The 13,398-nt window shown below is 42.3% G+C and overlaps 1 protein-coding gene across 1 annotated transcript; it reads right to left on the bottom strand.

The window, feature by feature from the left end:
- Positions 1-2,275: 2,275 nt before the first annotated feature.
- On the bottom strand, positions 2,276-5,091 carry LOC107544834 (cathepsin G-like). The gene is made up of 5 exons (XM_087816673.1): positions 4,966-5,091; positions 4,067-4,214; positions 3,280-3,415; positions 2,858-3,112; positions 2,276-2,455 (listed from the first exon to the last, which is right to left on the bottom strand). Exons 1-5 carry the CDS (start codon positions 5,018-5,020, stop codon positions 2,276-2,278), a joined length of 774 nt encoding a protein of 257 aa, XP_087672799.1. The 5' UTR covers positions 5,021-5,091.
- Positions 5,092-13,398: the final 8,307 nt, after the last annotated feature.

Raw genomic sequence — 13,398 nt, forward strand, 5'->3', positions numbered from 1 at the left:
CCTTCTCCTAAGTCAGATTTTCCAAGAGTGTGAATATGACCTCACCATGCCTTGAATTTGTAATTAGGTAATTATTTATAGTTATCCAATATTACTCTTTGTAGAACTTCATTTTTTTGATAGCCCTCATTCTGGGGGTAGGGGGTGGGGGGTTATAAGAGCAAAAGTGCCAAGCACCGATCTCTCCTAAAACACACTAGCCAAGAGCCCAGTCACCCATCAGCTTCTTGGTGGTTTCAGGCAGCTGCAAACTGTTGGAGATGGGGGTGAGGATCAGAGATTGGGGATGAAGTGAGTGGGCATGTTGATGAGAGTACTAGAAAGATGACATGACAGAACAAGATCTTGAGGGGAGGAGTTTGACAGACAAATGTACTTGAGTTCACTGTGTGGTCCCTGGTTATCTTCATAAAGCCAATGTTATTCTCAAGTTGCTGATATTGCAAAGGTTTAAAAGGCCCCACTATTAAAGTAGCTGAGGGGCATGCAGGTAGAGACTGAAAGCAGGAAAACAATGCTTTGTCCCTCACCTTGAGTTTCCCAGGTCACACTTGTCCCTCTGGCCCACGCAATCTGGTTCCCAGTGATGACTATATTGCAGGCTAAGCTTCTGTCTCCCAAGGCTCCCTACCGCTGGTGAAGAACTGGGTGAAGTTGCTCACAATTTCCCTCCCAGAGGTAGTTGAGGGCTGTCAGCTTTTGGAGGGTAAGGTTTCAAGGACTGATTCTACTTAGAATACAAACAATCAGCGTGAGAGTTTGGGTGACTTCTCTTTTTTCATTTATGATTGAATATGGATATGACTTCTGAATCATGTCTCCAACTGGACATAATCCTTCTGCTGTTTCTGCATCTGTTGCACAGTCATTCCCCAGAGGTGGGACATGTAGAGTGTCTTCTCATTTTCATTGTTTATCCCAGGCATGACAGTTCCTTATAGGGTCTGTCATTGCCCTCTCACCTTTGATGATTTATGCCTCTTCCCCACCCTCAGTTTGGAAACCACAAGTATGTTCTGCAGTGTTGTAGTGATTTATTAAATAAACATGGGTTAACACATTGGGTTATTAAGTACCTATGACATAATATTTATGAAGTTTTGGAAGCATAGAAATTCAAAGATGAGAGAATATAACTTTGGCCCAAAGCCAATGTGTATTTGAGCGCATCTTGTCACATGGAACCATGAGTTCTCACATGTTCCAGAGCTAATTTCTGTTACATTTGCCCATGCGATCACATTTTTCTGATAGATCATTTCCTCTGAGCTATTGGGATGCTTCCTTGGGCTACACTTCCCCTCCACACACAGCTTAGGCCTCGATTCTCCCAGGGTTCCTCATGGATCCAGATAACATTGTCAGACAGTTGCCTCTCTGCTCTCCTTCCTCTCCACTTTACCCCTATCTCACCTGACCCAACCCCTGGCTCATCACCACCCTGCTTCTCTGACCAAGGACTGGAGGCATCTGTGCCTCAGCTTAGCCATTGTGTTGGGAGAGAAGCTTGGTCGCTCTTGTGAGGTCATTTTTAATGAGTTTGTAATTTGTTATTGTTCTTAGCGTCATGTTCACAGGAGGGAAATGCTGGGGTGGAGCTGTTTCTGGGGCCTGTGATGTTAGCCAGATGTGATGCCTCTTTTCCTTGACTCAGAAACCTGAGAGCTCAGAAGGGAAAAGCAGCTCCAACAATGCTGGACATGGGCAGAAGTGGTTGTGCCCACTTTTTTCAAAGAAGTCTACTATCATTAGAGATTTGTTCCTTTTGTATCACAAGAGAAGCTTAAAATTTTACTTTTAAAATTGTGGTAAAATATATATGACAACAATATACCTATTAACCATCTTTTAGATGTACAGTTCAGTGGCATTATATACACTCCCACTGTTTTGCAACCATCACCAATGTCCCTTATATTTCCACTGCATCCACCATCTTCTCAGGACAATGAGTTTTGTAGAAAAGGGAAAGGAGGAAATGTTCCAGCCTCTCTACCCCATCTGAACACATTCCCCAAAGCTGTGTGGGGAGGGGAGATGGAGAATGGATGGCTTGGAGGAGGGAAGTAGCTCATCCCACCCCTCAGGAGAGACTGTGGGAGGTTCGTTTGTCCTGGGGAAAAGACTCCATTTTCCTTAGGAGCTCAAACTCAGTCTTGGATACATTTGTTTTGTACAGAATGATGTTTAATAACATGAGAAATAAGTTATTTTCACTCTAGACATGGCCATTTATTAAGGGTCTGAGAACCCCATCTGCACCAGAGAAGAAGTGTCAGTCCCAAGGGGTCTCAGTGTGATTCCCCTGCTGTTCGAAGCGTCTCATTGTTCTTTTTATCCAGGGCAGGAAGCTGGAAACCTTGGTGAAGACTCCGGGAGGAGTTGGGTTACTCCTTCCATAGGAGACAATGCCCTGGACCACGTTGTTACACACAAGTGGGCCTCCGGAGTCCCCCTGTGTGTGGTGAGAGGAAGGGTCACTAAGCCAGGCCTCCATACTCTATACCTCTCCATGCTTGGTGCCCTAAGATTGGACCCTCAGAGGAAGAAGGATGGTGGGAGTGCAGAAGCCAAGCTCCTGGATCCTTCATTGGTTGGGCTTCAACCCTGGCTGTGGTTACTGTCTCTGGCTCAACCCAAGTCAAGGTACCTTTCCCTTTCCCATGAAAATACTGCATGTGTATGTGTTGTGTGTCCAGTGCTCCTCCCCTTCCCTCAGAGACTAGATTGATGGGGAAAAGACCCCTCTTTACTCTGGCTCCGAGACTGAGGATGTGGAATGCAGTGTGTTCCCATTGCCCAATTCTGCCCAGACCCTTCTGTCTCAGTTTGAGTAGTCAGATGCCTGTGGCCTTACCAGGAAGGTAGTCTTCATCTCCCTCGGGTTGCCTACACAAATTTCCGTTTGGCCATTGTAGACACGAAAGATATTGCTGCACTCCTGATCCCTCTGCACTCTCAGCTGCACATCTTGAAGTGTGTCTGTTCTCCTGGTCTGGCTGACCCGGCCCCAGCCAGCCACAGTGCACAAGGCCCCAGGACGCAGATTGGCCTGGGACTGAGGCAGAGCCACTGGCCTCACAAACTGATTCCGTCTGGCTCTGTTTTCCAGCTGGCAGGAAGAGTGCAGGAACTCAGGGAATGTCTGTGAAGCTCTCACCCACCACCCCCTGGGACTCTGCCCCTGCCTCCTCCAACAGGGTCCCAGGACAAGGTGAAGCCCCCATGCTGGGACAGAGCCAGCTCAAGTGGAGAACCAGAGGGTCAGGCTGGTGGTACCTGCAGTAACATGATGTCATTCAGGAGGTTCTGCTCGCTATATCCAGGGTGGCGGATAGCTCTGCGCACAGGTATGCGTTGTTGGGTCCTTTCCTGCATCCTGATGTTGTGGGCCCCCAAGATGACATTTATAGTGCTGCAAAGGAATGGTGGCTTAGAGGTAGGTATGAGCTGCATGAGCTAAAATCTGCCAGCTCTGCAGGGCAGGTGAGAGCCCAGGGCAGCAAAACTGCAGCTGAGGGAAATGAGGGAGCAGGAAGGCTCTGGGCTGAGATCTCTGTGCCCTCTCTTTCTCTCTCTCTCTCTTTTGTTTTTTTAAAAAACATATCTTTATTGATTTTAGAGAGAGGAAAGGAAGGGGAGAGAGAGATAGAAACATCAATGCAGAGAGAGTCATTGATCGAGTCCACAACCTGGGCATGTGCCCTGACCGGGAATCGAACCCTGATTGCCTGGATCCTAAGTTGATGCTCAACCGCTGAGCTACGCCTGGCCGGGTAGCCCTCTCTTTCTCCAAAGCCTTGAGCTCGGATGGTGGGGGACACAGTGAACTTAAGGATAAAGAGATAAATAGGATAAATTAATAGCTCAAATTTGTAGTTTGAGTTTTAATGCACGTTTTTTATCTCCTTCTCCTCAAGGATTTACACTATCTTGTTCCCTGCCAGCCAGGGCATACCCAGTCTCTTTTCACCCCCCCAATGTTAGAACCCCGCTTTCAGCCTCATGTTCTCATGAAACCACTGGGCCTGTTTACTGGTTACTGGAAACCTCCTTAGTTTCTCACCTTCCCCAGCAGTGAGCTGCTGTCATCACAAAATCTTCTCGCACCAGGAAGCCCCCACAAGCGCCCTGTCCATCTGAAGTTTGTATTAGAAGAAATGCCATGTAGGGGTGGGAATGGGGCCTGGCCTCTTGGCCTCCGATGATCTCCCCTGGAAGAAAGTATTCAGCATTTATCTCTGCACTCACCGAACCTGGGGTGAGGGCACTAGCTTGGTGACTCTTGAAAGGCTAGAGGATGGGGAAGCTACAGAGATGATGCAGGGAAAGGAGGGTTTAGTGGTGAGAATTGGGGTCTGCAGGGTACCACATTATGGGAGAGGGCTCCAGGGTTCAGCAGGAAACACTGCTGTATCCCGATCCCAGAAGTCAGGTCCCCTCCTCTCCAAAATAAAAACAATCCCTGGTCCAGTTAGGCCTCTCAAGTGGGGGAGAGCTCTATTGTCCTGTTGGAAATTCCAGAGCCCTCTGGAGTGGCTTTTCCTTGAAGTTCCTGGTACGTTCTCTTCCTGATCCCTCTAAGACCACCTCATGACCAGCTCATGAGCAGCAAGGAGTGTTTTTCAAGAATCTACATATGAGGTGATGGGACTGTTATTGCTCTATCCTTGTCTCCTAGGCTTTGACACATGGGCTGAAGAAAAGTGAATAGAGCAGAGTTACAGAGTGTGTTTATATGCCAGGGGCCATGCCAAGAGGTTCATGGACACCCAGTAATGTAACTGTCATAGCAGCTCTATGAGGTAGGTATAGCTATTATTCCTACTTATAGATGAAGGACCTGGGAATGTGAACTCAAATAGTGTGCTATCCAATGACACAGAGCTAGGACATGCCTAGGCAGTCTGGGTCCAGAGGCTGTGGGATGGGATTGAGCCTCTGAGGGTTTGGATGGTCACTTACCTGCTCCAGCCTTGGAGGGTAGGAGAAAGGCCACCAGGAGCAGGAGTAGCTTCATCTTCCCAGGAAGGTTGCTCAGTCAATTGCTGTTGGTGCTTCCTCCTGCCACAGTTTTAGCCCCTGAGAGAGGAAGGAAGGGCAGGGTGGGGACTTGAGAGTTCCCATTCCCATTCTTCTACTGGGGTGATAGGTTTCATCACCCCTGGCTGGCCAGGAAGTTTGTCCACCAAAACTGCCAGCAACCTGGGGGAAGAGAGAGTAAAATCAACCAACAAAGGATCTCCCACAGCTGCTGAGTCATGTTGTCAACAGAAATGTGAAGTAGGACCAAGGAGGCAGGCTTTGGGCATGGTGTCCCAGAAGCGTAAACCCACCCAATTCAATACGATCCCAGCAAGGCACAAAAGCTGCTACCTGCCTACTACCTCCATTTCCTACCCCTCTGGGATTCAAGCCTGTCTGTTCTCACTCTTTGGGCCCTGGCCACCTGCTGAAACCCTGGCTGCTCCCACCTCTCTCTAGAAGCTATCAAGGAAGATTGAGTAGCTCTCTCTCCTGAGTGGGCAGAGGCCACTGGCAGAGAAGGAAAATGAAAGAACAAGGCTGTGCCACTGATGGCAACTTTCTTAGGTCTCTTGGACCTGGAGAAACTCTCAGAAAAACTTATGACACAGTTGAAGTCTTCTATTTGCCTGCTTCCTCCTCATGGTGAAAACCTTTGTGCTTCAGAAGGTTCTCTGTCTGCAGTAAAGGCTTAATGAGTTGATTTTGTTGACAGCTGTCAGAGCCTGGCTTGAGAACATATAAGATCATATTTCATCCAGGATCCAAATCCCCATTCTCTGCCCAGGACTGGAGCTATTAAGAAAGAAGTACATCCTTGCGGTGCTACTTATAATACATAAATTTAAAGAACTGAAACTATTCCTTCAACATTAGAATGAGACCAAGTGGAATATTGCAGAATAACTCAGTGGGCTGTGAGGCCCTTAAAACTATGTAGAAGATTCTGAGCATGCTCAGAAAAACATTACAACCTTGTAGAGTTAGGTAGCAGTTTTTCTGTGGGCATTTGCTGAACCCACAAGATTTGAGCTTCTGGTTTGATGACCATATAGATTTAGAGGGGAAGAAAGCAAAGACCAAATTCACCCAACTAGGTCCAATCAGAGGTCCTCCTCACAGGAAGCCAGGAACTGAAAAGTCAGTACCCTCAAAGTAACAAAGAAGAGTAAGGGGCTAGTCCTTGCAAGTAATTGATGAAAAACTGGAATTACTTGAATTTTTCATGGAATCTAAGACTTTAAACATGCAGAAAATCTGTATATTTTTAAAAGTTAAGAAATATACTGTTAAATAAATCAAGAGTCAAAGTTAAAATCATAATGGAAATACAAAATAAGTTCAAAAGAGTTAATAATGATGAAAAGAATTTATAGCAAAATTTGTTGTGTATATTTGGATAAAGATGAAACTGACTGTTTAACAGTGTACCTCCAATTAATGTAATGGTAAAAATAAAAAATTTCAAGATAAGATAGGAGAATTTCTTTATAAACATAAGGTAGGGAAATTTTTTTTTAAAGAAGACATACAAAACACTAAGGACTTATAACTTTTATTTATTTTTATTATTATTTTTTTAATTCTCACTGGAAGACATTTTTTCATTCTTTTTTCGGGGAGAGTGAAAGGGAGAGAGAGAAACATCGATGTGACAGAGACTCACACTGCCTCCTGCATGAGCCCTGACTGGGCCCGGGGATTGAGCCTGCAACCAAGGTATGTGCCCTTGGCTGGAATTGAACAGTGGACCCTTTAGTTTATGGGCTGATGCTCTAACCACTGAGCAAAAACAGCCAAGACAATATAATTTTAAAAGAAAAAATTAATAAATTGATCTACTTAAAAATTCAGAAATTCTGATTATCAAAGATAGTATTAAGATAGTGAAAAGTAAAGCTATGTGTGGGTGAAGATATTTGCAACAACTGAGAAATGGTTTGTATTTGGGAGATATATGTATATATATATATATAATTCTTATCTATGCTACCTTATAAATCACTAGAAAGCCAATAATTTTGAAAGTCGACATAAAATTGACAAATTCCTAGAAAATATAACTGATGAAACATGCTCAAGAAGTTTGAGTTTTCCTATAAAAATTAAATCGATTCAGTTATCCAAAATATTTCTTCTTTTTTTTTTTTTTAATATATATCTTTATTGATTTCAGAGAGAGGAAAGGCGAGGGAGAGAGAGAGAGATAGAAACATCAATGATGAGAGAGTCATTGATCGAGCCCGCAACCCGGGCATGTGCCCTGACCGGGAATCGAACCCCGATCGCCTGGATCCTAGGTCGACTCTCAACCGCTGAGCCATGCCCGGCCGGGCTATCCAAAATATTTCACCAAGGACATCCAGAAGCTCATATGGCTTCACTGGAAGTCTCTACAAACTATTCAAAGAATACTATAGAATTTCTTCTGGAGAGTAGATGTTACCCATCTCCTTTATGAGACTAGCAAAATTTCTATGCCAAATCTAATGAAGACAATATGGGGAAGAAACTTTATAGGCCACTATCACTTGAATATTGATGCAAACCAATCAGTTAATTAGCAAGAAGATACTATGTCATGACTAATATGGGTTCACCTTAGGTATGGGTGACCTTCATTCTACACTCAGTTGCTATAGCACATCACATTGATGGATGAAAGAAGAAACACCATGTGATTATTTAATTGAAGCAAAACAAAAAAAGCACTTGCTAAAATTCACCCTCATTCATTAAAAAAAATTCTTAGCTGACTAGGACTAGAAAAGGATGTCATTAATAGGATAAAAGGAATCCACAAAAATGTCACAGCTATCATACTTAGTGGCGAAATGTTGAATGCTTTTTATTTGAGAGTGAAACAACACAAGTACACCTGGATGGGTAGCTATAGTCATGATTTCTCTTGAACATTGTGCTAGAGATTTTGGCTATTGCAGTTAGGCAGGAAGTAGAAGTAGTGAAAGAATAAGGAATAGAATTGATATATAATATGTACACAGAGAATGCCAAGGAATCCACGGTAAATTATTATAATTAATAAGATTAACAAATTTGAGACAAAATGAATTTAAAATTTAATCATATTTCTATATGAATTTTGAGAGATATTTAAATGGTAGAAAAATTATGAAATAACTAAACATAAAGCTAAAAGGAGATGTGCAAGACCTCTTTGGTGAAAATTATAAAATTTTATTGAGACACTTAAGAAGACCTAAATATAAAGATATTCTGCTTCCCCCCAGGCTGATGCTGCATGGAGGGGAGAAAAGGGAACCGTTATAGACTGTTGGTGGGAATGTAGATTGGTGCAGCCACTGTGGAAAACAGTATGGAGTTGACTCAAAAAATTAAAAATGGAGCTGCCTTTTTACCCAGTAATTTCACTTCTGGGAATTTATCCAAAGAAACCCAAAACACTAATTTGAAAGAATATATGCACCCTTATGTTCACTGCAGCATTATTTTCAATCGCCCACACTTGGAAGCAGCCAAAGTGTAGATGAGTGGGTAAAACAGCTATGGTACATTTACATAATGGAATACTACTTGGCCATAAAGAGGAATGAAATCTTACCCTTTGAGACAGCATGGATGAGCCTGGAGAGCATTATGCTAAGTGGAGTAAATCACTCAGAGAAAGACAAATACCATATGATCTCATTCATATGTGGAATTTAATGAACAAACTGAACTACCCAGTAAAATAGATACAGACTCATAGGTGGAGAACAGGCAGACAGCTCTGGTAGTTGTGGGAGTTTTGAGGGTGGAAGGTGGAGGGATTGAGCAAAAAAGAAGAAAAAAGAGAAAAGAATGAATGGATACAGACAACAGTGTCTTGATTGTGGGGGGTGGAAGGGGTGGGTGGAGGTGGAAGAGGGTATAGGGTAGATAAATGGCGATGGGAAGAAAAAGATATTCAGTTTGTGGATTGGAAGACAAAACATTTAAAAAACGTCAGTTCTTCAAAAAGCAATGTATAAATTCATTGCACCCACGAGATATTTAATAGAACTTAACCGATTCTAAATATATGTAGAAAAACAAAGGCCAACACTAGCCAAGGGACTCTTGAAGAATGTGAATAAAATGGGTTCTTGCTATAGCAACTAAAGACATAATAATGAGACAGTGTGGTACTGATGGGGGCATAGAGGCATAGGCAAATGAACCAGGAATAGAGATTCCACTGCCATTCAGACACACATGCATGGGTATATATATCTGGTAATTAATAGAGTTTATTGAGGGCAACTTACACACAGGGTGTCTTGGGCAGCTGCAAGATGAAGCGGATCCCCACACTGCTTGGTAGATGCCAAAGAATTATATAAGGTAAATGGGAGGGGGAGTGGGAAATAGTTATGGGAACTAGTACCTGAATGCTGCTAGGTATGGAAAATCACTTTCCATGTGTGATCAGGTCGGAACAACCACCTGGGCCAGGAACCATCACACAGCAGGAGGCAAGGGAGGGCTGCTGATTTATGTTAGGATGAAAATCAATTAAGATCAGACAGCCTCTCTGTGGGGAGGGTATGGTTGCAAAAAGCAACCTCTGTTCTGGTCTGGTAGGCCCTTGATTTTGATGGAGTTTCATGGCAGAGAGAGGAGAAAAGGCTATTTTCTTATTTGTCCCCAATTTAGGACAATAGTCATCTTTATGGTGGCCTACAGGAACACACATTTTCTATGTGGAAAAAAACACACAAACTTGGCCTTTATCTCACATCCTATTCAACAACCGTTTTAGGCAGGTTATGAATCCGAGTGTGGATGTAGATTGGAAAATATAATGTAAGAATATCTTCATGATAGGTAGAGATGTTAAATACTATACATAAAAGTAATAATCATAAGGAAAAGAACGGATGAATTTGACCCCTTAAAAATCAAGATAAACAAAAGCTAATTGTAGAGGAGGCAAAGATGCTTGTAATACACATAACTAATGAAAAACTTCTATTCAAATTATGAAAAAGATAATCAAGTCAATAGAATAATGGTCAAAAGGCTTGAACAGCCTCAGTGCCAAAGAGAAAATCCAAGTGGTCAATTACATGTGAAAGGTGTTACTCTCAGTACTTAGAACCACCCCTTAAATCACAGTCAGACACCAGTTATAGTCACCAGATTGGTCCTTTCCCCATTCGGAGGTATATACCCTAGAGAGACACGTTCAAATTTCCATCAGACACATGTCCAAGAAGGTCATAGCAGCATTATTCATGATAGCCCCAAACTGGGGGCACTTGGAAGGCCCATCACCAGCAGCACAGATCATCAAACTGTGGCATTTCATATAATGGGATATTGTGTAGTAATAAAGATGAATGACTATTGCACATACAGCTACACAAATGAAACTCACAAACATGATGTTGAGATAAAGAACCCAAGAAGACTGCCTTCAGTATGATTGCCTTATATAAACTTGAAGAGTAGCAAACATCACTGGATAGAAATGCATACATAGGTGGACAATTAGGATGAAAAGTAAGGAAGTAGTTATCACAAAAGTCATGATGGTAGTTAACTCTGTGGTTGGAGAGCAGAGAGGGCATTTTGACCAGGAGGAGACATACAGGGGGTTTCTGAAATGTTGCCCATGATCTATGTGACATAAATTGTAGTACTTGCCTTATAATTATCCTATAAACTGTACTTTTATGTTTTGTGCACTTTTCATATCTGTATATTTTGCAATAAAATGTATTTTAAAAATCTATTTCTCAAAGGGTAGAGATAGAGAAAATATTTGGGTGGAGAAGGGAATATTACAAGAGTAGATGGGGCATGAAAGTTTTTAATGTTTTTAGTTTTTATTTTAATAAAATTGTAATATTTGTGCTAATAAGATCATGTTTCACAATACCCATAGCTGGTTACATCTACTTTGGGCTGCTTTATTACATTTCCGTCAGTTAAACATTTTTTCTCCTCTGGGATGTTGGGACATTAACGTAGGCCGTTTCCCACCTCCTCCCTGGGGCCAAATGCCACCAACAATGCAGCTCTTCTGGGAAAGCAGTTGCCAGCTGATGCTGGGTCACTTCCCCTTTGCTGCTGCTCTCTCTATGGGAGGCCATGGACTGCTGAGGGAGCCCGGACATCCTCAGGGCTGCCTTAAGGATGTTTGGGAAGCTCCTTGGAAAGTCATTATGTTAGAGTGTGCTTTTTCTACCTATTAAAAAAAAAGCTTGCTATAAAACAGTGTGAGTGTTAGGCCCGCAGCCTTATACATCTCACATTTGCCTCTTGATTGAATCCTTCTCGTATGCTTGATTAAATCTTGTGTTTTGTGAGGTGTGTAGTAAGCTATACTATCTAGGTTTGTGTAAGTGCACCTATGATGTTGACAAAATCACGTAACAACACATTTCTGAGAGAGTATCCCGGTTGTTAAGCGGCGCACAATTGTATGCTGCTCTCTAGCCTGGTTTTGACTTAAATATACATTCTTCTGTGTGGCAAAATGTAATTAATGTCATAACTTTTTTTGAAAAAAATGTATCTTTATTGATTTCAGAGAGAGGAAAGGAGAGGGAGAGAGAGATAGAAACATCAATGATGAGAGAGCGAGCCTGCAACCCGGGCATGTACCCTGACTGGGAATCGAACCCCGATCGCCTGGATCCTAGGTTGATGCTCTACCGCTGAGCCATGCTTGGCTGGGCCATGTCATAACTTTATAGGTTCCGTAGTGTTCAATTATATGTAACTTTTTAAGTTAATCCCCAAATTAGTGCTAGAACAGTGGCATTGTTTCTAATATTTGATTTTTTAAGATACGTTTTTTTTAATTGATTTCAGAGAGAGGAAGGGAGAGGGAGAGCTAGAAACATCAATGATGAAAGAATCATTGATTGGCTGCCTCTTGCATGCCCCCTACTGGGGATCGAGCCTGCAACCCTGGGCATGTGCCCGACTGGGAATTGATCCTCAATCTCCTTGCTCATGGGCTGACTCTCAACCACTGAGCCACACCGGTGGGCTCTAAGATTTGACTTTTTTACAAATTTATAAAAAATAAGCTTTTCCAGATTTCCTGGTGTGGTTGATGGGTAGGTAAAATACTCCTTTTATACTTTTTTAAAGATTTATGTACAAGTTGTGAAAATGCCATTTTCTCAATGTCCAACTGAATTTGAGTGTCATTATTTTTGTAAATTCTTCCTAACCAAAAAGTAAACAACTATTACTATTTTAATTTGCTTTGATTAGTTCATGAGCTTTGACTTTTTCCAAATGTTTATTTAGTTTTGTTATAAGTTGCCTGCTAATGTTCTTCACCTAGTTTTCTTTCTTTTTAAAATTTCCTTAGCCTAGTTCTCTAGAGCAGTGGATAATATAGGTGTGAATGCCTTGCATAATACATCTATAATGTGATGTGGCATATTTTACCATTTTCTTATATTAGATTCCAATTTGGAGTCTATTATTAAATAAGGGTGTGATAAGTACCTTATGAATAATCCCGCCCCCTTACACAAACATACTTTAAACCTTACATAAGATAAAGGTCCTAGAAATAAAAATCACTAGATCAAAAGAGGGAGCAATAAATGTAAACATATTAGAAATCATTTTAAGGAAACATGTACCATCAAGAGCAGCACTGTCCTCATGATGCTCAGCCATATAATAATTATTCTTAAGGCACATCATTCCGTGTCAAGTGCTGCTATCGGGTGTCAGGGAAAGTCTGACGCTTCTGGTGCTGTCCTTCTAAGCCACACACCCTTACCCTTGGTAGCAGATACTCTTGGCTTCTCTGCTGCTGGCTCTGGCTTACACCCTGGGGCTCCGTGAAGCTCCTCATGGCCGACCATCTGAGGTCTCTATTTCTGTTGTGTGATGGATTCTCCTAAGGGTGGTGTTTTACCGCTGGGACCTGAAGTTGCCCCTTGGCTTGTGCCCATTCTACTGTTCACCTGCTCATCTCACACAAGCATTCAGCTCTTCTCTCACCTGTGCTTCTGCCAGGGCTGTGAGCCCCAGGGAACACGTGGCCCATGGATATAGGAACGGTCTAGTGTGAAAAATACACTTTCATTTGCTTTTCGTCTTATGTTTAAATGTGCTGGGTTTTGCTTCTCCTATCCCTGTGATTTATTTGCTTTGTTGCTGTTGTTTGTTTTTCAAAGGAGTTGCTTCTCTTTTCTATGTATGTCCCACTTGGTTCCTTGTTTGTCCAGCTGTTGTGAATTCGTTGTGTTCTATCACATCCAGCCACTGTTGGTGCTGTCTGAAGGATACAGGATTCTGAAATAAGGAAATCTTGATCACAATGAACTGTCTTGTACATAAAACATAGCATTTTGTAAGTTTGTGGACTGAAGATAATGCCTTCTACATGTAATA

Source organism: Miniopterus natalensis, chromosome 1 (genome assembly GCF_054644295.1).
Source record: "Miniopterus natalensis isolate mMinNat1 chromosome 1, mMinNat1.hap1, whole genome shotgun sequence".
In the NCBI taxonomy this organism is placed as follows: domain Eukaryota; kingdom Metazoa; phylum Chordata; class Mammalia; order Chiroptera; family Miniopteridae; genus Miniopterus; species Miniopterus natalensis.

Excerpts from the sequence above, each read along its gene's own strand:
- LOC107544834 (XM_087816673.1), bottom strand. The coding sequence starts at position 5,020 with ATGAAGCTACTCCTGCTCCTGGTGGCCTTTCTCCTACCCTCCAAGGCT. Across the intron at positions 3,416-4,066 it reads GCAGCTCACTGCTGGGGAAG|CACTATAAATGTCATCTTGG; the intron begins GTGAGAAACTAA and ends ATTCCTTTGCAG. Across the intron at positions 2,456-2,857 it reads AGATGAAGACTACCTTCCTG|GGGGACTCCGGAGGCCCACT; the intron begins GTAAGGCCACAG and ends CACCACACACAG.